Source organism: Psammomys obesus, unplaced genomic scaffold (assembly GCF_907164565.1).
Source record: "Psammomys obesus unplaced genomic scaffold, mPsaObe1.curated_primary_1811, whole genome shotgun sequence".
NCBI lineage: Eukaryota > Metazoa > Chordata > Mammalia > Rodentia > Muridae > Psammomys > Psammomys obesus.
In genome coordinates, this window is record NW_026592510.1 from 8,537,417 (window position 1) to 8,562,165 (window position 24,749).

At 43.5% G+C, this 24,749-nt stretch overlaps 1 protein-coding gene across 2 annotated transcripts in view; it reads right to left on the reverse strand.

Annotated features, from left to right (window-relative positions):
* Positions 1-20,790: 20,790 nt before the first annotated feature.
* Rcl1 (RNA terminal phosphate cyclase like 1) overlaps positions 20,791-24,749 on the reverse strand; it is a 24,695-nt gene continuing 20,736 nt past the window's right edge. For both annotated transcript variants that reach the window (XM_055613784.1, XM_055613785.1), the window contains one exon: positions 20,791-21,487. In XM_055613784.1, coding sequence (XP_055469759.1) covers positions 21,337-21,487 — 151 coding nt within the window. In that variant the 3' untranslated portion in view covers positions 20,791-21,336. The remainder of the gene's footprint in view (positions 21,488-24,749) is intronic.

Below are 24,749 nucleotides of genomic sequence, written 5' to 3' on the forward strand. Positions count from 1 at the left end.
AAATGTATGAGATGTTCAGGATGAAACTAAATTGTAACTCAATTTTATTTATGCCAATTAAAAGAATGGTATAAAAGATTTTGAAGATATTTAGCCAAGGATTTATTGGCCATGTATTGTTGAAGTTCTGGCTAGAGATTTTTTTTTTTTTTTTTTTTTGGTCTCAGTTAGTTTCAGAGTTGTTCCCAAGCAAAGGGATCAGCAATATAAGTTACCATTATTATTGAACATACAATCATTATTATGTGGAAATCAAAACAAGATTGTGTAGATCAAAATATCTTTTTTGGGCTCTTGGGCACCTGTTGTATTAGGCCAAACTCCTCTCTATCTCCTGAGAGAAGGCCTCCCATTAGTGAGACAAGCTGGTTGCTTTGAGCAATAGAAAAGGCATGTTTTTTTTTAAAGATTTATTTATTTATTATGTATACAATGTTCTGTATACATGTATATGTACATATGTATGCATGCCAGAAGAGGGCACCAGTTCTCATAGATGGTTGTAAACCACCATGTGGTTGCTGGGAATTGAACTTAGGACCTTTGGAAGAGCAGTCAGTACCCTTAACCTCTGAGCCATCTCTTTAGCCCAAAAAGGCATGTTTTAAGTAAACTTTATATAAACTCCCTTTTAATTTAGAGTTTAAGCATATCCTAGGCATCTTGTACCTGTTTAGAGGTTTAGGCCTAGGTTTTTGTATATGTTGTAGCTATTTTTGTCCTATGTCCTTTTTTATACAGAATGGGCAGTTATGCCTTTATAGCCAAACTTTATATAAACTCCCTTTTACTTTTAGCATTTAAGCACACCCTAGGTATCTTGTACCTGGATTTTTTCATTGGTTTGCCCCTTTTTTATACAGAATGGGCAGTTATGCTTTTGTAACCAAACTTTATATAAATTCCCTTTTACCTTTAGCATTTAAGCATACCCTAGGCATCTTGTATCTGGGTTTTTACATTTATTTTTGCTATCTTTTGTTTGCCCCCTTTTTGATATGGGATGGACAGTTCCGGTTTTTAAACATATGAATTATAATTTTTGAGTTTTTAGGACTTAATTAGGTTGGCATGTACTTTGCCATCTGTAAGCCTCTTGTGTCTTTTTTGCATCAGGCATGACCAACATTTGTCCCCCACGAAAATGTCTCATGTTCAAAAGGATAAGCCAGCTTCCAGAGCAGTGTGACACCTTAATTTAGTCAGCATTTAAATTTTTTTGGACATGGGAGGCATGCAGTTTGCATGTTTGTCTCCCAGCCTAATTTTGAGTCCTTACACTGATCAACAGAACATAGTTCTTAAGCCAATACCCTTTAGTGCCAGTGCTATACAAGTATCAGCTTTTGGGATTGGCTAGGCTTTTTAGAGCAGTGTGACTTCATCTCTCCCTACATAAACCTAAAATTGATGTGAATCCAACCTTTAGATCAGTAAGGACATAACAGCTATTATTAATAAAAAAGAACTTACATAGTAACCTTAAGGACAATTTTGTCATTGTGAATCTTAGACTATCTCTGTAAGTAGCTAAACAGTAAGAGTTGCCATCCTGGCTTTTATTATGTCAATTAGGCTGATCTAGAACTCAGAGATCTGACAAGAATCTTGCAGCCAGAGAGCTTTGAATTTTAGCTGTTATTAATCTAATTTTTATTAGAAAGAGTGCCCTTTCTATTGTCTATAACTTAGTGTACCCGCCTGCGGGACTAGTAATTCGTGGGGTCTCCAAAGAGGACCATGCCTGAAAGAAAAACGGGCGAGAGAGAAGAACGGACTCAAGCAAATGTGCACTTGTCAAGAGTCAAATTTTATTGAACCGGAGCAGGCTTTTAAGGCCAACCTTAGATAGGGGCGGGGCGAGGGAGGAGCACAGTGTAGAACACTCAGGGAGGGGTAGGTTGGAAAGTCTCACTCTAGAGTTTCTAAACTCAGGGAGGGCAGGTTGGAAAGTCTTACTCTAGAGTTTATGGACTCAGGGAGGGGCAGGGTGGAAGTTACAGAATCTTCTTGGCCCGGGGCCTGGAACACTGCAGTTATCTCGGGAAGTCATGGTATAGTTAGCACATTTCTGCAACTGTCAAGCAGGATGTTGGTCAACCAGGTGCAGCAGGGTGGGGGGAATGAGAAAAGGTCAGAAATTTCTTAGGGCTTGTCTCCAACAACTTAGTATTTCCATTCCTTGGTTTTCCCCCCATATTCTCCTTGAACTTTCTTGGAGAAGGCATGGAGAAGAGCCATCACCACTAAACAAATTGCAACCAAATCCGTGACTATGATAACTAAGACAAAGTCAACAGGGATTAAAACACCCCCTGCCATGCAGTTTTTATTTTAGATGCAGATTTAGGCCAAGCTCTGTCTAGAGGTTTGTCTGCTTCTAGGTCCTTTCTTTCCAGCTATGGCTGTTGCTGTTGCTCTGAGCTGTGCTGAGCCAGCCATAGTATAAGGAAACCATGCTGGCTCCCCTTCCATTAGACTGTAGTAGCAGCCAGTTTTGTTATGCTAAGTTTCAGGTCTGCCCAGAGGAGGTTGTCTTTTGCTCCCGGACCTGTTTAAGAGTCTTTCTTAAAGAGACAGTAATTGACTTGGGAGTTTTTATGTTTTAAGTTTGGGTTGTATTCCTGGAAACTTATCCCCCCAACAAATTATGATTTAAAGGTGTGGATATTTAGATTAGTTGGGTGACATTTGTTGAATAGTTAAATTAGTTGGGCGCCATTTGTTGTGGGTTATTAATATTTACTATTGACTTATCTTTTAGGAAGCAGCACTTATTCCTAAATAAGCTGTATACTCAAATTACCATACAGAGACTGGGATTTATTTAATTAACTGCTGATCACATGATTCCTGAGAAGCCAGTTCTGGAGCATTGGGCTGGAGACAAAGACAGGACTGAAGCCTAACTGGCCTTATCATGATATTGCCTTTGTCTCTATGGGGTTGAGGAGGCTCAAGCCTGATTGGATAGGGAGCCACTCCTGTGCCCTGCTCACTGAGAGATGTCCCAGGTATGGGCAGCACTCTTCTTTCCCTCATCTGGCTTGCGAACCCACATCAGGCTAGCACGCAGTATTATTTAAAAATATCAGCTGGACGCAGTATTATTTAAAAATATCAGCTGGACGCAGTATTATTTAAAAATATCAGCTGGGTGGTAATGGTCCACGCTTTTAATCCCAGCACACAGGAGGCAGAGGCAAGTGGACCTCTGTGAGTTCAAAACCAGCCCAGTCTATAGAGTGAGTTCCAGGACAGCAAAGACTATACAGAGAAACCCTATCTTAAAATAGATAGGCAGACTGATAGAAAAATAGATAAAATAATAGAAAATATCAAACCAAGTGACAGAATGAACTATGGCAAGCTGAAGAACATCTGCCCAACAAATCTTCCCCAAAGCCAAACCCACTGAAGCACTAATGACAGAGATCACAAGGAAAATATTGTAGGGGAAAGAGGCTGGCCCCAATTTCTTGACTGTACTGCCTTATCCAATGTCTCTTTCACTTGCTCCCAGGTCACAGGTGGCACCACCTGCACTTATAGAAGGGTCACACTGGTTACCAACTGCCCCACAGTCCTCAGCATTATGACCTCGGTGGAAGGCTCTATTGGACCGGGGTCAGACATTTTTATTTTTAACTCAAACACAGTTATGCTCATGACTTACACAGGTATACTTGCTCCCCAAGTATAAAGGTCTGAAGAGGCTAAAATGTGTGTAGCTTGAGTGTGAGTGAGAAATGGAAGGTGTCAGACTGAGGAACAAGCATTTTTGACGTAGTAGAACAGGCAGATCTAAGGCGCCAGGGGAGGTAGCGTGAGAACAGACCTGTGCTACGTAAAATGGAGAGCTGTGATGGAGAACAACCTGCTGAATCTATGGAACAGTACATTTAGCTCTAGGGAGTTTCCTCTTAATCCAAATCATCTCTAGAGTCGTCTCCAAATGTGTATTGCAAATCTGGAGTCCGAAACAATGTTAACATTATCAGGAAATCTTTAAGAACCGTAGGGATATCTGCATGGTAGTGGCACACACCTTTAATCCCAGCACTGGATCTCTGAGTTTGAGGCCAGCTTGGTGTACAGAATGAGATCCAAGACAGCAAGGGCTAGACAGAAATCTTGTGTTGAGAAACAAAAGGAAAAAAAAAAAAATAAAGAAAAAGAACCATAAAGCTAGCCATCAGTGTAGCAAGCTGTGTAGAGGAATGTATTGTTTGGGTTTTGTTGGCGGTGGTTGGTTCTTCCCTCAGTCCAGCATGTAGCAAAGTTTGAAGAGGAAGCATCAGTAAGACCATGGAGTATCAGGAAGCAACAGCGGGAGCAATAAATAAACAATAAACGTGCTGGTAGAGTTGTAAGGTTTTTTTTTTTTTTTATCTCAGGGGAAATGATGGGTATTTGTCCTAAAAAGGATTTTAATTGTTTCTGACAATAGAAACCAAAAGTATAATGGGAAGTCCCTTGAGAAGCATCGAAAGAGACAATAAAGTCTGGACTCATCCCATTAATCAAATCAAATTTTTTTCTACAAGAGAGGAGATAAGAACAATGTAGGGCATCATACATCTATTTGCGTGGCTGTGAGGGCAAGGGCAGCCATTCCACAGTGGCAAGAACAGGAGTCAACTGGACAAAGTCCTGTAGGACGCAGTGGAGTAGACAAAATATAAACGGCATACAGTCAAGTTGTAAGTAATTTTTTGCCACTGACTTCCGTATCCCCCTAGAGAACAGGAAGATGGTGCAAGTAAGGGCACTTAATTGTCTCCAGCCTGCCCAGCAGATCTCCCTGCAAGCCATTTCTAACAACTTACGTAAATGTCCCCCGTAGCTCTGTTAAGTGTTCCATGTGGCTCTGGTGATCTACGTTCTGAGAAACAGCGCTACACAGGGCATCACACAGAGGCTAGCAAAAACCCCATGCTGGCTGGAGGGGAGGCACAGTTTGTGGAACAAGCATGTGGTAATGCTTTCCGTTGTGTCTTTCTTTGTTCCACAGTTTTAATTTTTTCCTCCTATTAGAATTCATGCTTCTGGTGGGAGGGCTCTACTGTCTTCCAGCATGTTGTCATTCTCGGCTCTACGCTCACTCTTCAATGTGTTGAGAATTGGCTCAATTTGGCAACTATTTCCTGAGCGCCTTCTGTAGGTAAAGTCCCTTGAGTGTTGTGGGACCCACGCAGATAACAAACTTCCTTCGAAAAGCATTCCTATAGACCCTTTCTGTGTCAGCAATTTCCTAAATAATTCCTTCTCTCTACCGCCCCATTTAGAACCTACTGCATCTGAGACAAAAACTTCCTACTTATGTGGATTGTTCCATCAGCGGAGGCTCCAAATGAACCCTAAGGTCGTACTGCACCCAAACTTAGCCATGTAGCTTGCTTTGCCAGTCGATGCTGCCAACCTGATACAAGGCAGCCGAGGCTAGATACCCATCATACGCTGTAGCTTTCTCTTATGGAGTGCCACACTGCCATGACAGGCTGCTCTAGAAACCAGAAAGATGCAAACTCATGGACTGAGATATCTCACTGTCTGTCTGGGACATACCCATGTTAGGTGATCCTGCCTGCTGAATGTGACTGTGACAGGGAGTCAGACCAAAAGAATAATCCATCTGGGTTACAGAATCACCCAATAGCTAAGGTCAGTGTTTGACTGTCTTTCTGTACAGAGACAATGAAACATGTATTCTTTTTAAGGTTCTCCGTGGGTCCATTCTGCAAGTGGGGCGCACCTGGGCCCTTTAGTCCACCTTCTGATATTACAGACTTTTTGGCTGTGGAGCTGTAGCACTTCCTTCAGATTCTTTTTGTTTGGAATAGTACTTGAAACTTTTCACTTTCAGTCTCCGTGTGTCATTCAGAATGGTGAGTTTCTTGCAGACAGGAAATAGACCATTGTCTTAGTTAGAGTTTCTTTTGCTATGAAAAGACACCATGACCACAGCAACTCTTACAAAGAAAAACATTTCCTGGGGCTGGCTTATAGTTCAGAGGTTTAGTCTATTATAGCCATAAGGGAAACAGGATGGCACACAGGCAGACATGGTGCTAGAGAAGTACCTGAAAGTTCTGCATCTGGACCCTCAGGCAGCAGGAAGAGACAGGGAGACACAGGGCCTGGTTTGAGCATCTGAAACCTTAAAGCCGAACCCCACTAGCACACCTCTTCCAATGGCACACATACTCCAAAGAGGCCGTACCTCCTAACAGTGTCGCTCCCTATGAGCCTACGGGGGCCATTTTTTTTTTTTCAAACCACTACAACTATTTTTTTTTTTAATATAATTTGCCAGTTCGCATTTTTAAACAGAAAATTAAAACCATTTACATTTAGGGTTATTTTTGAAAGATATTTCTAACTTTACCCTACTTCATCCTAGAAATTTGCTGGTTTACTAGGTTAATAATGTTTCAGTCTGTCCCACTTCTCATTTTTAAACCTGTTTTTCTACTAAAATTTATTCTTTCTCAACCTCTAACATACAGATGTATTTATCCTTCTCTCCATAGTATTATTTAAAGGACCTTCTCCAGCACTGGTTTAGGGGTCATGGATTGCTTTAGCTTATGCTTATCATGGAATTTCTTTTTCCTTCAATTTTATTTTACTGTTGTTTAAGAAAGGGTTTTTATTATGTATCCCCGGCTGACCCGGAACTCAACATGTAGACTGGCCTCAGACTCAGAGGGATCCATCAGCCTCTACCTCCTGAGGGCTGAGATTACAGCCCTGTGTTGTTACACTCAGCTCCCTTTGACTTTAAAGGACAGCTTTGCGGGATGTATTGTCCTTGTTAGCAGTTATTTGCTCTAGGGCTTGAGATACATCAGGTCAGGCCCAGTTCTCCTGGACATCAGTGTTTGCACTGAAAAGTCTGCTGTTACTCTAACAGATTTGCTTTTGCATATAAATTGGAATTTCTTGCTATCCAATTTCCATATTTGTTCTTTGCCTTGTAGTCTTGGCATTTTGACAGTAAGACATGGAGAGGTTCTTTTCTGGTCATGCCTATTTGAGGTCCAAATGCCTCCAGTATTTGAATATATGCTTCCTTTTATTTGGGAAAATTTCTGCCTTAATTTAACCAAAACTTCCCCACACTTTTTATCTTAGTCTCCTCTCCAACACCACAAATTCATAGGATTGGTTCCTAGGTTTTGTCCCAGAGGTCTTAGATGTTGTAGCCATGATTACTTACTTTTATTCTTAATTGCTATCTGAATATAGTAATTTCTCAACTTTGTTTTCAGTCTATGATATTCTTTCTTTAACCTGGTCTATCTATTGTTGGAATTTTCCATTGAATTTTAATTTTATTTATTGGCCTTTCTATTTATAAGACTTTTATTTGTTTCTTTCCTTTTTTCTTTTTCTTTTTTTTTTTTTTCCAATTCACTTTTGGCTGAATTTTTCATTGGAACTGTTAAATTTCTCCCCCAAATGGCTGAATTACTCACCAAAAATCTTGCACTAAATATTTTATTATATTTACCTTTTTATTTGAATTCTCTTTGAGGTCACTAACTATTTTTAAAACCAGACTTTTCAATTATTTGGCATTTCAACCATTTTAGATTTAGTTATAAAAAAGGAAACCTGGGAGAAGTTAGGCTTCCTTTTTCACATTTTCTGGGTGTCTATGTTGCTACTTTCACATCTGTTCTGACAGCTAGTTCTTTTTCTTTTATATGGGAGTCTTCTTAGGGGTCATTCTTCTCCTGTGGGATCTTCTCATCTTCGAATATTAAGGGATGCAAAGAAGAAAAGAACAACACATTTTAAAAAAATCAAACTACAAAATATAAAGAAAAATATGCAAACCAGATAATAGTAAAAGTAGTTAAAAGATACTAATACTAAAACATATATTTCTAAAAATTCAGGGGATGGAGAGATAGCCTAGTGGTTAACACCAAGTGTTGCTCTTGTAGGGAACCCAGATTTCACTCTCAGCACCACACGGTGGTTCACAACTACCTGTAACTTCAGTTCTAGGTGAGCCAATGCCCCCTTCTGGCCTCTGCTGGCCCCTGTCTTCACATGCTACACATAAACTCACGAAGAAGGCATATACATACACATAAAAAATAAATATCTTAAAGTCTTTCTTTTCTTAAGACTTAGAGAAGCATCTTTCTGGGTCCTCTAACGTTCTAATCTACCATATCTGGTATATAATCAGTCATGGCTAGAGTGTACTGTCGTTCTCTGTATTTCCACTATACTAGCATGGTCCTTTACATAGGCTGAGGACCGGGTCTATGTCCTCATTTTAGAAGATTGTCTTCCTTACAAACTGAGAGCCACTGTGGACCTTAAGGAGTTTTAGCGCCTGTAGGCCAGGAGGGTGTCCGTTCACTGAGGAGTCCTCCCCACCCCCATCTATGCACTCAGGAGTGGCAAACATCCAAGCCAAAGACTATCTCCTGAGCAGACCAGAGCAGGAAACCAACAGAGCACTGAGTGCTGCAGTGGAAGGAGCGACCACAGGTGCTCTGCCTCTGCTCTCCTGCTTTCAGACCCTGGCCAGCAGCAAGACTACTTGCAGGAGGTACAAAACTGTGCAAATGGAGTGACCCATGGATCTGGGTTCCAAGCTCTCAACATCCAGCCCATCCAACAGCAAGTCATATTTGACAGGGAGATACCTCCAGAGGCCATGCAATCTGCTCCTTGCCTCAGACTCAGAACTTCCAGCATCAATCCAGGAGCTTCATCCTCCCCATAGCAGATAAGTCCACAAACTCATTTTCCCTCTGTAGCCGGAATCCTCTGCCACTAACGTTCTCCATGGGCCTGCTTCTAATGCCAATCCCCCGCCCCACCCTCTCTCTACAACTTCCTCTCAGCTGCTTACCACACATAGACACTATGGCAGGGAGCCACTAGGCTCCTTGACTCACGACTTACCTTTGTTTTGGAGCCCCACGGTATCTAAGTCTCAAACGATAGTCTCTCTCTCTCAAGATGGCACCTGGTTAAAGCACTCTGAGCTGGCCTGCCACACAGGGCATCACTGCCACCCCAAATCCTCCCATTGGATCTAAGATTTACAAGAGCTATGAACTTCCTGGAGCTAGCCTGGAAGCATGTTGTCACAACATCTCACCTGGGAAGCCTTCAGCTTTCCTTCCCTAACAGGAGATCCGAGTTGGAGCTGAGGCCTGTCAATCTTAATGCTCTCTTCCTCTCATCAGAATATAGTGTGTATTTGTTAGCCCGGCTCTTCTCATTCATGGAATCATACAGAGGAAGTTTCTAATCTGCCATCTTACCCTAGAAGTTAGAGTTCAGTCTTTGAGCCATGCTGCAACTACTAAGACTGGAACCTTAAAAATAGACTAACTGCATTTTGTATAATATGGTGGCCATGAGGCTGGGGGTAGTGGCATGTGCCTGTCCTTTCAATGCTTAGATGGAGGAGACCAGGAGTTCAAGGCCATCCTCAACTACACGGCAAGTTTAGAGGCCAGCCTAGGCTACACAAGACCCTGTCACGCAAACAAAAGAAATGACCACAGGCCTTTGGGGGCCAGGAGTAGAATTTGTGAAATATCTTCCATAGGCTTATGGACTGGATACTGGGTCCCCAGCTGACACTATAGTAAAAGGTTCTAGGTCAAGTGAGTACTAACTATACAGAGTAGGTTACTGGAAGGGAAGAAGGTACCTCTGAAGGTTCTATCGGCCATCTCTGAGTGGAGGAACCCACCCTCCTCTTCACTTCCTGAGCTCCAAAATTAGAAATCCAAATCGGTGCTTTCTCCTTGAAGCTGTCCTTTCAGGAATTTTGGTCACAGCTATGCAAGTTTAAAAAAACAAAACAAAACAAAACACTGATTTCTAAAAATAACTTGTCTCAGAATCTTTTGTCCTCATCTCTTAGGATTTTTAATTTTTTTTCATTCTTTTAATATTAATCACAGGTTATTTACTTTGTATTCCAGCCATAGCCCCCTCCCTCATTCCCTCAAAATCCTACTCTCCCTCCCTCATCTCCTTCCTGCCCCTTTCCAAGTCCACTGCTAGGGGAGGTCCTTCTCCCCTTCCATCTGACCCTAGCTTGTCAGGTATCTTCAGGACTGGCTGCCATGTCCTCCTCTGTGGCTTATCAACCACTTTTCTTTTGAAGATAAAAGCTCTTTTTCTTATTGCTTTCTAATGATTCATTCCTTTTGACTTTCCAAGGAGATGTGATGCCAAGGACTGACACCAAGCGCAAAGGGTCATGGTAAACACAGTCTTGGCTGCTGCTTTTATTGTAACCCAGCTACCATAACACAAACTTTCATACTTAATAATCTGAAGAGGAAGAACAGATGGACCATGAAAAGGCAAGACAGCACATTGCCTGCTCTGGTTTGCGGGACCAGGAGGGTTTCCTAGAGCAATTCACAGCTGAGAAACATGTTGAAAAGGGGGTAGGGATCAAGTAGGCTTGGGTCAGGAGGTGGAAGGACCACTCCAGGCAGACAGAGCGTCAGAAGCAAGACTCTGAAGAAATATTCTAGGTTTAGTGTCTGTCTTTCTTACATGCATATGTGCACATAACTATATTTATTTTTTCCTTTTCTCTATAGATTAGACACAATAATTAACCCTAGTTATTGGGGTACGGGACCTCGAATGAATACCCTGAGGCTTGACATCTGGTTCTAGATGAAACCCTGTCTGCTTTTTTCTTTTGAATTATTTTGAGATTATAATGTAACTACATCGTTTTCCCTTCCTTTCCCCCCTTGCAAACCCTTCCATACACTTCTCCTTGCTCTCTTTCAATTTCATGGCCTTTTCTCATTAACTGGCGTTATGTACATACATTCACATGCATGTGAATGAGCACGTGCACACAGGCACATACACACATATATGTTCCTAAATACACAAATACAACATGGATAGTGTTACGTGTCTGCATATATTTTCAGGGCTATTTGGTATTGGATAACCAATTGGTATGCTCTTCCCAGCGGTAGACTGTTTCTTTGGCTCAGTATTCCTTAGTTGGCTGGAGCTCTTTGTGGAGGGCTGAAACCGCACATATTCCAGCAAGACCACACCTCCCAATGCTACTTCCTAAGCATTCAAATGCTTGAGTCTATGGAGGCCATTCTTATTCAAATCATCACATTGGTCCCCACTCAGAGGAACTACTTAGGAAGGATTAGGAGGTGTAGCCCTGAAGGAAGTGTGTCACTGGGAGCATGCTTTGGAGTTTCAAACACCCATGCCATTCCTAGGGTCATTCTCTCTGCCTTGTGCCTGTGAATGTAAGTGTCCAGATACTTCTTCAGTGCCATGCCTGCTTGCTGTTGGCCATGCTCCTCACCGTGACGGTCATGAACTCTAACCCTTTAAAATGGTAAGCCCAATAAACTTTCTTCTTTAGGTTGCCTTCTTGGTCTGGATGAGAAGAATTGTCCATGCAACTCTCAGAAGACTGGAGGCTTTCCAATAATCACATAAGTAAAAAAAAGAAAGTCCCACCCTACCCACACACCTGAATTCTCTAATTTCTGGCAGTCCAGACAAGAGGATATGGCTTGGGGCCTGATGAGGTGGGCAGCCTTTGGTTTGAAAGTTTGATGTGCAGACTGTTGATGTGTTAGGAAGGATGGGGATAAAATCTGGATTTTCCACCTCAAGCCCTCACATTCCTCAGATCCTCAAAAATATTTCAGTCAAGAATGTGAGAGTTAAAGGTCAGTGTGGCGATACATACCTGTAGTCCTAGCACTAGGGAGTCTGAAGCATGAAGATTGTGAGTTCAAGGTCAGCCTGGGCTGCATAATAAGAACCTGTCTCAATAACAAAACAATAGAATGTAAGATTATGTATTTTTCCTAAAAAATACTACTGTGCCAGGAACCTTCACAATAAAACACTGATATTTTTCCTTGTTGTGGTTTCTAATACTGTGATGAAGCATCATGACCAAAAGGGTTTATTTGGCTTACACTTCCACATTGTAGTCCCTCACTGGTGGAAGTGGGACAGAAAGTCAAACAGGGCAGGAACCTGGAGGCAGCACTGATATAGAGACCATGGAGGGGTGCTGCTTACTGGCTTGCTCAGCCTGCTTTCTTATAGCACCTAGGACCAACAGCCCAGGGATGATATCACCCACAATGGATTGGGTCCTTCCCCATCAATCACTAATTTTAAAAATGCCCTACTGCCTGTGGCCCTATCTTATGGAGGTATTTTCTCAAACTGAGGCTCTCTCAAATGACTCTAGTTTGTGTCAGGCTGACAAGACTAGCCAGCACAAACATTAATACTGTTTTCTTTTCAGAAGGGGACAGGTTCCTGGTTCAAGTAGTTTGAAGTGGCATGTTACACAGAGCATCTCAATTGCATGACTTGTAAACTCTCACACCGTTAATGTGCGGTGTGACTCATTTCCACGGTGGGGGCTGCAAAGTGTTCCAGGCCACTGTCTAGAAGCCCTATCCAGGGAAAGCCCAGCATGTGTCCGTAGGATACCCTCTAGGAAGTGCTAAACTGTCTAGAGGCCCAGTCTTCTAGCCTAGAATGCTGCTACCGGCAGAAAAGCCAACCAGCAGGGCCAACCCTTGGCCGCCATCACTGCATTAGCCTCTATGGAGCCTCCCTGCCAGGCTGTAGCTCCTTCCCAAGGTGCTCATGCAGTTTTTTGTTTTGTTTCTTTGTGGGTGGGACAAAGGGAACCTTTAATTCTTAACTGCTGGCTAGTTTTTCTATCAACTTGACAGAAGAGTCATCTGAGCAAAGGAACCTCACTTGAGGAAGTGCCTCCATAATTATGGATTTGGCTTAGGTTAGTCTATAGGGTGTTTTCTTAATTAGCGATCGATGGGTGAGGGTCCAGCCCATTGTGGGTGGTGCCGTCCCTGGGCTGGTGATCCCGGGCGCTGTAAGAAGTCATGCTGAACAAGTCAGTAGGCAGCACCCCTCCCTGGCCCCTGCATCAGCTCCTGCCTCCGGGTTCCTGCCACGATTGAGTTCCTATGCACTGCCTTTGGTGATGGCCTGTAACAGAGGAATGTAAGCAAAGTACATATTTTCCTCCTCAAGTTCCTTTTGGTCATGGTGTTTCATCACAGCAATAGCAAACCTAAGACACTTGTCAAAGAAAAAAAAATCACAAAAGTTGTACTTTAGATTCTTTATATAAATAAACGTGTGTAACATAATTAACTACAAAGCAAAATGGAGCCAATTATTTGGAAATAAGAGCAGGACTTCTCATAGTCCCGTCCCAGTGCCCCATTTGATGTCTTCATTGCTTTTCTGTGGGTAGCTCATGGTCGTCATTAAAATCCAGGAAATCGTCTGCCCACCCCCCACCCCCCACTCTTGAGCAGCTTTCCTGAGGTGGAGAAAGGCAGAGCCACCCTGGGGCCCAGCAGCCGACATCCGTGTGGGTATGTTCTCTTTCCTCCAGCCAGGTCCTGCCTCCTCCTGGTCCACAAACCACATGTTGCTCCCACATCTTGAATTGGTCACGGCCACTTCTCCATGTAGGGCATCACCGTGCTGCTGCTCTGGCTAAAATGGTCACATTTATTCAGTATATGTCTGGGCATTACTTTCTGGCTATCCTCTTTTTGTTCATTATAAACTGTTAAACTGATTTGATTTTGTTCAACCAGTTCCTTACGACAGTACTGGAAGATGCTGGATGGACAGCGGGAAGTGTTGCAGAGCAGCTTTCTGAGAATGCTGAGGGAATTTGGTGATACAGCTAACAGCAGCTGGCTTGCTTCTGCCTCCCTGGGATCCACTATATTTTTGTAAGAAGCACTCCAGTCTTCTCCTGGGAATCATCTCTTTCTTTTTCAATGGTCCACAAAAAGTGGGTGTTGTACTTTTTAAAAACTCCTTTATTTACATTTCTTGTATCTCTTTCTCCATACTCCACCCCATCCCCTTCCAGCACCCCAACCACCAGGTAAGAGAGAGAAAGGGTTAGGAGAGAGGGCACAGTTTTCTTAGCTGCCTCCTGTTGGTGAGAGTTGTCAGATTCCTTGGAGCCAGTCCAATCCTCCTTTCAGGAGATCGCCAACTTCTTGTCTCACTGCATCAACAGCAACAGGAGTCGCAGGGGGAAGCACAGCAGCCTTCTTCTTTCTCAGAGTTCCTCGACACTCTCTGGCATTTATTCCCTCTCCAGAATCCTCAGATTTAAACTATCTGCAGCGGGCAAAGACCTTCTTAGAGGAAGCATGAGGCAAATAGTTTGCTGCTGTGGATTATCTGAATCAGTCCCACATTCCACACCTGAGATTAAACAAAAACATGTTTATATCCACAACATTTTTTCCCTTTCTGTTTAAAAAAAATCAGCTTTTCTTTTAATATAAATGGAACCTGCTGTTGCTTTCTTAAAAGGAGATAATTAAAAAAAAAAAAAAAAAAAGACAATCAAGGAAGCAAGCCCCTTTGGATGAATAATTTCTTGTAAAACCTGATGACTTTCGGCTGCTCTGGTCTGGATCGACTCATGCTTTTTGCTGTTGAGCCTTGAGCTAGGTTCCTAAAGGCCAGAAGTTACCCAAATGTTCTTGCAGAGAACCCAGTACGGCCAAAAAATGGCTCATTCATTTCTCTGGCAGAATCTACTGTATTTCTCACAGTTAACGCACTAGCATTTTAAGCTCTGAGGCTGCATTGAACATTTCAATATCTAAAATTTTTGGCAGCTACTGGGAAAGCTAATAACAGTGTTAATCTCTTAGTCTGAGGCTGCTCCTCTGGCAGCTCAGTTTGCTTAAGATTAACCTTTTTTCTTGAAATAGGCTTTTTGCCTTTAACCTTTTTGGCCTGTACAGCCTTCTGTTCCTCCGGGCTCCTCAGCCTGTCCAGAGGCTACGGGAACTTGACAGAAGCGCTCAAAGCAGGGCTGGGTGGAATTGTGGAGAATTCCAGCTTAGATACCAGGTGTTCTCCCTTTACCAATGGTGCTTTTGCTTTCCAAACATTTCAACCCCTACCTGAAAATTTTCTAGTTGCACTGCCAACTCTGCAATCCTTTCTAATTGTTCAAGCATTCTCCTAACCTTCTTTAAAATGGAATGCAGGAAGACAATGAGGCAAAACCAGAGAATCCTCTCTGGGAGCAAAGAAGGAATGAAACCAGCAGTGGCAGCCACAGTAAACCTTGTGCCCGTACCCCGAAACGGTATATTCATCTCTCTATACCCAACTGCCTTCTGCACGCCATTACCCATTACTTTAAGCCCAACATCTGAATGCCATTTGTTGGCTTAGACTTTTTAACAAACCTACATTATTTAGGGTTCTTAAATTATTTTAGCTCTCTACCAACCCCGAAACACTAGGTAGGACAGAAAGCAGCTTAGTGGAGGCAGGCGGCAGAGTTCTTTTTGCTAATTGCTACTGGGTGGGGTTGTAGGATTCTTTTGGGGGCAATACCAATACCAGCCGTCAGGACAGCCAGGAGTCCAGGCAGCCAGCAAATGAACAAACAGCAAAAGCAGAAGCAGGACGAACCAGCAGCAAGGGGTCTTCCGAGCGGCCACACCTTCTTCCTCTAGGCTATCAGTACCTCAAAGTCCTCAGAATTCAACTTCTAGTTGGCAAAGACCACACCCCACCGAAGATACCTAACAAGTGTGGACAAACTAAAATTCCCAACTTGGAATTACAACAAAAACATGTTTACATATCATAAACCAAACCATCAACAACTGGGTAAGAATAACTTTACCATCCAGGGAGGACAGGCCTCAGAAATAGTCACAAGAATGCTCTAGTTGGCAGTGTAAGATGCAATTGTAAGAGAATTAAAACCAAACAAACCTCAGCTAGAGAACAGAATACAAACACGATGTCCCCAGAGGAGGGAGACAACCGTGAAGAAAGCAGAGAGACCTGAGAATGGAGAGAGTGAATTCTGAAGACGTCTGACTGTTCCTGAAGCCAAACATCCAGGTGAATTTCTCAGGTAGAATTTGTAAGTCTGTGTTAGTTTGATTTCTCACTTGCAACTGCATTCTATCCTACTTCAAAGCTTGACAGTTCAAACTAATTTCCATATTCCTGTCAAGGCATTTCTGCATTGAAGACACTGAACCTTCTCTTCTACCACTCAGGAGGAAGGTGGCTCAATGATGAGCTGTGTGGCAGGGCTCAAGAAATATGCATGCCTGAACTTCCTTACCTCTTGCAGTAGGCTTATTCAGATCCTAATGAGCAAACTGAGGATCAAAAGAACTTGTGACTTGGTCAAATGTAGGCTGCAGCTATTAGAGCCAACCTGACTCTTGGGATTGACTCTTTTTGTATTGAGTGATGTTCCACAAGGCACGATTGACACATGGACACTGTTTTTTGTTTTTTTTTTTCCTTGATGGGAATATCTCTTCCTCACAGCTCTAGCTGGTTGAGTGAATAAACAACTTTAGACCTGGCGGTGCTGAGTCAGCCTGGGCTTTCATTCTGCCCTCACTGGCTGGAACACAGAGAACTTCACTGGGATGGCTGTAGGCCTCCTTTTTAACTATCACCTTGTTCGTGGGGCAGTTTGACCTTAAGCTGCGTGCAGGTGCCATAGCTTGTATCCGGTCTGTTAGCTGAGCACATCCAGGGACTAGATGTAAAGATATGCCCAGTGACTCTTGTTGACATTACTTTGAATCTGCGCCAAGCACTGAACAGCCAAAAACTATCCCAATCTCAGGATGTTTAAGAAATGCTCTTAAACTAGTGTGGGGTAAGGGAGAGGCTTCATAATTTGAAAAGAAACTAAGAGTCCCAAGGATGGAGAGCCAGCCCAGTCCTAAGGATTGGATTTGGACACAGGCCTAATTCTGAACCCTATTGTTTTCACAAAGACTCTACTGAAATTCAGGAACCAGAGGCTCCCCTCAAGATGACCATTAAACACCCCCACACACACAGAAAATATTACAAGACATACCCAGTGCTTGATCCTGTGAGCTAAACAAGGAAAGACAATTAATAGCATGATGAATGTTAAGTAAAGGGTTGAAGAGAACTGAAAACAGAGAGCAGAGGGAGGACCTGGAGTCAGGACCTTCCTCCAGGAACTGCTAAAACTGAGGAGGCTCAAAGAGAAAAAAGAGGGCTTGGTTTGAATTTCTAGGCCTTCTAAGTATTATCAAACCACACAGTAAACTCTCTAAGACTTCCTAATTTTCCCTTTTAAATGGCTTGGTGGCCAGAAATTTAATTCCTTGACAGCCAGTGTCCTTACGAATCTGTGAGCACTCTCAACGATGGCTCTTGAGGTTTTTAACAATTACGCTGGAAAGCATTTATTTTGCTTTTTGGGTAGCTGAATATTTTTGATCTTTGCAGTTTACAACCACTAATTCCCCCCACCCCTTTTACTGCAAACATTCTCATAGCTTATACATCTTAAACACAATGCTTTTAATTGCCTCGTGGGTGGAACACCAGTGACCCACAGAGCACAAGACACAGGGAACCATGTGTCTGGAGAGGAAATTCCAGGAATAGCCTAAAGTTGCTTGTCATAACGTAAGTTGGATCCCTTCACACAGCAAGACAGGCAGCCACTGCAAAACATGGCCTCTTTTAACCTTCTTCCATGAAAACTGACAAGAGCTTCAGCATGCCCGGGCAGACCCAGACCCAGCAGCAGGAAACAGCGCCGTCCTTAATCCAAGACAGAGACCTGCAGCCACCCTGCCACTCTGTCCAAGCCGTGGTGACCCGGACACACAAGGCAGAGAACACACATGTAAGATCACCTGTGCCATCATTAGGCTGGGTACCTTCATATTTAGCATGGCATCTACCTTCATCAGTCTGAGTACATCATTTCCCCAAATCATAGTAAAGAAAACCTAACAAGTCAACCAAATCAATACTTTTTGGGTGCAAGGTTCTTTAAAGGGCTGGGAAATTGTGGGAATCAAGAGAAAGCCAACGTCAGAAATCACCTAGAATGTTTTCAAACGAGTATGATCAGGATCTGTTGGGTCAGGCTATCTTGACAGATATGAGCCAGATATGACAAGGACCTGGATCAGTCCTACACCCAGCACCCTGACAAAACCGACTTCTGTTTGAGTAAAGGAATTGTGTGCCTTGATGTGTTAGATGTCAAACCCTGATAAATCATTCTTCTCAAATGACTTCTCAGGTATGGCCAACAAAAGTACATAGAGGCCTGACTGCTGCTGACACTTCCACTGTCGGTCACGTCTGAAGGACAGGCTAGGGCTGCCTGAATGTGGGGCTCTAAGTCCTGGCTACTTATTACTTGGATGGGTGAAAAGCAATGAAGAAACAGGGTGGGCATATAGACCACAGAGCTGTACCCCCTTTCCTTAGACCAGCTATAATGACCTGCTAAATCGGTAAGTCTCCAACACAGGCAATTCCGCATCTTCTCACACCCCTGACTAAAGCCCAGTAAATCCACTTATTGGAGCTACTCTGCCTTCCTTTACAGCTGAGTGAACCCATTCCTACTGAATACCCTGGCAGAGCTGCAGAGTGCGCTGATGCTTCTGCTTTTCCACCTGCCTTCTGCACTTAAGGGTGTTCTGTAATCTGAAGAGAGCAGCAGGCATAGTTTTGGGTCAACATGTTATGGGTCTTCTGAGAAGAGGAAACTTCAATTGGGAAAAAAAAAATCTATCAGATTGATCTGTAGGACCGTCTGTGAAGCATTTCCTAGACTGACTGATATAGGAGGGCCTAGCTCACTAGGAGCGGTGCCGTCCCTGGTCAGGTGGTTCCAGGTCCTGTAGGGCCGAGCAAGCCAGCAAGCTGCACCTCCCCCATGGGTTGCCCTTCAGTTTGTCTCCAGGTCCTTGCTTGAATTCCTGCCCTGCTTTCCTACATGATGTACTGTGACTGGGACAAGTAAGTCAAAACAAACAAACAAAAACAATCCTTTCCTCTCCAAGATGCTTTTGGTCATGGTGTTTTATCACAGCAATAGAACCCAAATCAGAACAGGCCAAGACAGCAAGCCAAATTCCCAAATCAGACCTGCCCAAACAGAACTCAAATGCAGAACTAAGCACTCTTTAAACGACCCCGGGTGAGTAGCTAGGACCAAGGAGCAAACCCAAGAACAGAACAGACTGCAGGAGCTGAATGGTCCCCAGACAGCGGCTGGCAGATGACTCCTGCCTAGTGGATTGCCTCTTTTGGCAAACTGAAAAGGGATCAAGAACAGCTTGTTTAAACGAATATCCCATTTGTGGGATGCATTTCTGTGATAGTAGTACTCAAGAAGCCGAGGCATTGCAAGTGGACTATTTACTAAGATCTTATTCAAATAGAAAAACATAATTCATCCCTTTTTTATTTTTTGAGATAGGGTTTCTCTGTGTAGCCTTGGTTATCCTGGACTTGCTTTATAAACCAGGCTGGACTTGAACTTAGAGAGCCACCTGTCTCTAGCCCCCAGAGTACTGGGATGACAGGGGTGTACTACTGTGTCCCAATGTTCCAACCCCAGAAGCAGCTGTAGCAGAGGGCTGGAACCTAACAGACACTTCTGTGTCTACAAATACACTGTCTTCTCTGCGGCTTTTGACAACCTACTCAGACTTCTATCTGCTCCCTGATACTAACCAACATTAGTATTTCCAAAGCTTATAGGAAAGGAATGGCGGTCTCTATCAGAGAAAATCTGCCAGGTCCAAGGCAATGTGGCCACTTAGGTCTGTTTGGGCAGGTTTGATTTAAAACAGCAGTGGCCTCAAATATATGGCAGAAAGAATTTTAAGATGACCAATCAAACACAAACTCAGGCAGTGCTGTGACTGGCTAACCTTAGGACAGTTGGAGTACCCAGGCAGGACCGCTGTACCACAAATTACTTCAAGGCAACCATCCTTAGTGAGCACCCCAAAAATATGCCAGATTCAGTTTAAATGTCAAGGATTTGATATAGCCTTGTTGGCTTCTTGAAGATAGAGGAGTCAAGCAAAAGGGAAGGCTGGAAGAGTCTATAGGTGAAAGTTGTTGAAAGTAGCCAGAAAAAAAAAAAAAAAGGCTTCAGTCCCACACCGATACCTGTACCCAGTTTTTCCCAGAGCCTTCAAATGAGAGCCGCAGGGTCTAAGACCCTGACCGCAACCTTGTGAGATGTCAGGTAGAGACTCTACACCTGCCACACTTGGGACGGACTGACTCTGGGATGGTGAGTGACCATCTGTTACGCACCAACATAACGAACATGGAAAGCTCTGGGCTCAGGTGTTCGAGGACAGCTCTTGGAGTCTCCATCTTCCTGATTGCTAAAGTCCACCCCACTAGCCCTTATCCTGTACTCACATCAAACATAGATCTACTGATCAGCAGCAAATCTTGCACATTCATGCTGGTCTCTGCCCTTCTCAGAGCCGTGTTTGCAGTAAGTAGTTGTGAGTGGTGAAGCAGTATTTCCAGTGGAACGAAGAACAGACTTACTATGAAAACGGAAGTGTCCTCAGCTTACCTGAGATGAAGGTTTTCCTGTACACACACCAACCTGAGCCCCTCCCTTCCACAGCAGGCCTTGGCAGTAGGAGACATCAATTTAAATGTTTATGCTGCTTGCCATGCTACTAAGTGCTATGTCTCTGACATGGGACTTTCAGAAGTCTTCTGCTAGCATCCATGAAACTGGACTATTAGCTTACCAGTAGGTAAAATCCCAGACGCTGGTTGTTAGATCTTAAAATCAGGAGATGTAATGTTTTTGCATCAGAAATAAACAAACAAAACACCCTTTTGCATTTTCTCTAGAAGGAATAATTTAGACTACAGTGCTATTAGAAAACTAAAACCAGAAATTTATGGCATACCTGGAATAAAAGAAACACTTGGCACATTCCATAGCTACCCTCCCCATCCCGACCACCAGACCCTCACAATCTACCAGATCAAGTTCAGCATGTGCCCATGGCAAGCAAGTTCTTCACAAGACAAGAGACACAACGAACAGATGCCCAGCCTCTGGCAGTCTCATGGTCTGCCATGATGAGCACTGTCACATTAATCCCTACACCAAACCACAGTCCAGAGAAACAGAAGTGCTGCCAGCATGACCACTATTGAGGGCCCCTCCTCCAGGTGAGCCCGGAAGCCCACATAGCCTGGGCCTCCAAGCAATGTCGCTGTCACTGGAGAACAGCTGGAAGCCACACGATACAGTCACGTTTTATTTGCATATCAGTATTTTCAGTGGAAAATGAACAAAGTCTTTAATGTTGAGAGGCTGTCCTGTCCTGGATGGATGCATCTGCACTTGGTCCCTTTGGTCCTTGGCAGCTTCTGCTTCATCCATACCCAACCGAGTCTGACGTTGGGATTGGATCACTTGAGGGTCTTGCTGAGGTTAGAGAAGCCAATACCAACACAGGTCATCAGTACTTTGTCCCCACCCTTGAGTTCTTCACCACATGGCTTGGTTTCAATTTTGAACATAACCTGGAAAAAGCTCTTCAAATGCCGCAAAAATTCTATCCTAAAAGAAAATAATGAAAAATTCATAAAAAATCAAAACCAAAACAACTCTGACCTCTTAAGACCCAAGATTTTAATTTCTGAGACTAAGAAGACTGAAATTAAAAATCAAAACTGCTTAAATAATATTTATTTACAGCCTGTCCAGTTTCCCAGGAGGACTGGAGCAGCCTGCACACACACAACCCAGGTAAATGTGGCTGGAAACAGGATAGTGTAAGATACGGCCATTTAGTCCCACACGCCTGTTAGAGAAAGGACATAATACCTTCCACACAACACTGACCTCCCTGAGTCACAACACACGAGGTAAAAAGGAGAAAAAAGACTAGTTCTGATACTGAATTCCAGCACCTGCCTTCCACTTCCTCAACAATATTTTCTCAATGTCTCTATTAGATACAGGCATTGTTACTGGCGCTAGGAACACTGTAGTGCAATTAAGAGAAAAAAGGACTGCTCCCCTCCCCCTAAGACTTCCATCTACTGGTACAAATCAGAGAAGTGAGTTCAGTATTCTTAAGAACAGTTATAAACTTTTAAATAAATCAACAGAGCAGGGAAGCTGGGGTGTGGCTTGGTGGTGGAGCCGTTGCCTAGCAGAGGGGAAAGAACTGAATTTGTGCATATTTGTAGGAGACGACTGTTAAATAAAGCACCAGGGAAGAGCTCACAGTGAACACTGTGGAAGATTCATAAGGCTGTTTCTTAGCATTTCCTGTAGCAGAAAGAATGGCGTTACCCTTCCTGAGATAGCAATTCTTCAGGTGGGCAGCGATGCGGCTGCTGGGACTTCAAACTGCCTCAGTACACTGAGCATGGCCCTGGTCTAACCAGATGCTCACTTGGAGCTGTCACCAAACAAATAGGGTCCCAAGGGTTGGAGGAAGGATCCTCAGGGAAAGCCTAGAGTCACAGAGCACACGTAAACACATGTTTTCCTCTTGCCTATACTCTGCTGTCGGAGCACAGGGACTAGGAATCTACTACTTGCAAGCATCCCTGGTGGTTCTTATCAAGCCAGTGAAGAACCCTGCTCTGTTCATCTGCAATGAAGTATCAGGCAGACACCTGTGGCATACTGCTTCCTGATCCAGCCAGCCTCCATACCAGAGCCACACAGGTCTCAGCCTAAAGTACACAGGAATTGCCAGAGGAACGTTTAACATACTGAGTCTAGATGTGCACATCAGTGTAATAGAATTGGGGGGTCAAGAAGCCAACCCACTTATTTAAGGACAGGTTAGCAGTTTGATCAGGAAAGAACTACAGAAACAATGCAAGAAGAACTGATTATTCACAAACAAAGAATGGAGGAATCTGACTCCTTCCCATCAAAATTAACTCAAGCAAGACCTCTGTAAGTGTTGAAACTATGGGGTGAACTTCATTACTTTTGGATAATGAACAGTTTCTTAACAGCTGGTAAAATAAAAACACCAAAATCACAGCAGTAAGAGAGAACAAAGAATTCTTACAGTAACTCAGGAAAACAACTAATAAGACAGGCAGGAGATCCAAGTAGAATCACCTCACAGACACACAAATAACCAGCAGGCACTTGAAAAGAGGCTCAGCATCATTTGCCATTAGGGAAATGAAAATGCAAAACTGTCAGAAGAAACTACTTCGTGCTCAGCTGGGGCACTAACTAAGGCACACAGGAACAAGTGCGGTGGGGGTGGGGGTGGGGGTGGTGAGTGAGGTACGTTTCACAGTGGTGATGGCCATGTACAGCACCACAGCTTGGAAAATAATCAGCCCCTCAAACTCAAGCAAGGGGTTAGGGTATGACACATCACTCTTAGAGACGTGCCCAAGAGAAGTGGAAGCACATGGCCTGAAGACAGAATCTGCACATACATTTGTAGCTGCACTGTTCTTCGGATTCAAACAGTAGGACAACCCAAATGTCCACCAGCCACTGAAAAAATAAATGTGTCATATTCAATGGGATTATTACCCAGCTCTCCAAAGTACTTATACATGCTACAACTTGGAGAAGCTTTGTAAACTGTGCTAAGTGGTCACTAAGGACCATATATTATTATAGGACTTGTTTTCCATGAAATGGTCACAATAGGAACAGAGAGCAGGGGAGGGTGGGAAGAATGGGCAGCAACCACAAATGGGCACAGAGTTTCTTTCCGGGGTGATAAAACATTCTAAAATTAGGCTGTGGTTCTTCAACTCTGTGAGTATACTAAAAACTATTAAACTGTACATTGTCAATGGGTATACTGTTTGGCCACGTAAATTATATTCCTATATTGTTGTTTAAAATAAATACCCATTTATGAGTTTAAAAATGTGCTGATCCTGGGTCCTTGAAGCCTCCTCAGCAGCAACACCGGTCCACATGACTCTTCCCTGCCTCACGGGTTCCTACAGCAGTCTCTGTAGTGGTGGCTACTTAATTTATTGCCACACTCTGCCGGGCCACTGGTAAGTCATGAGCATCTCAACAGTGACAGACTTCTGCACACAAACCCTCTACCGGGGTAACTGAGAAATGACTTCAATGTTCTCGGTAATTAAGAGAAGTCAGTTCTCCCCCTGCTGGCTTTCTGGTCTTACTAACCATGGAAACTTTTTTGTCCTCCTTTTCTTTTTCCATCCTCTTTCTCCATCCATCCCATCACCTTCCTCACCTTGTCTTAGGAAAAAGAGAAAACAAAGACAGGAATGCCATAGATAAACAAGCCACATGTGTGAGCCAAGCTTCCAGCTGGCAGCAGTAGAGAAAAACACCAGGACCACGCTGAGGGGAACAAAGCTTATTCTCCCTAACGGCTACCGCCTGAGGCCAGCTTCCCTCTGGACCTCACCCACCTCCTTCACTCTTAATCATTCAACTGTGCTCAAAAAGCCAGATGCCCTCCCCAGCCAGCAGGACTCCTGGGGACTTGAGCTCACCTGGTGCCTTGGAGGAAGGTGGGAGAGATACAGAACTGAGTGTGCAGGCCTATGTATGTGCAGCTTGGAGGAATTTGTAGCTTTTGGAACAGTTAAGAAAACGACTTTGTGCCCGGTGTTCTGCCAACCTCTCAGTCTATCTGAAGAAGGCTGCAGAAGACAGGACTGAGGTGTACTTCAGAACATTCTTCTTCCACCTCCCACCTCATTCTCCCTACATCTTCTGTAGCTGGTATATTAAAGAGCAAAAATGAAGTTGAAAAATGACTGGGATGAGGTTAAAACCAAACAAATAGCTTCCTTAAGAAAGAGAAACACGCATTTAATCCCAGCACTTGGGAGGCAAA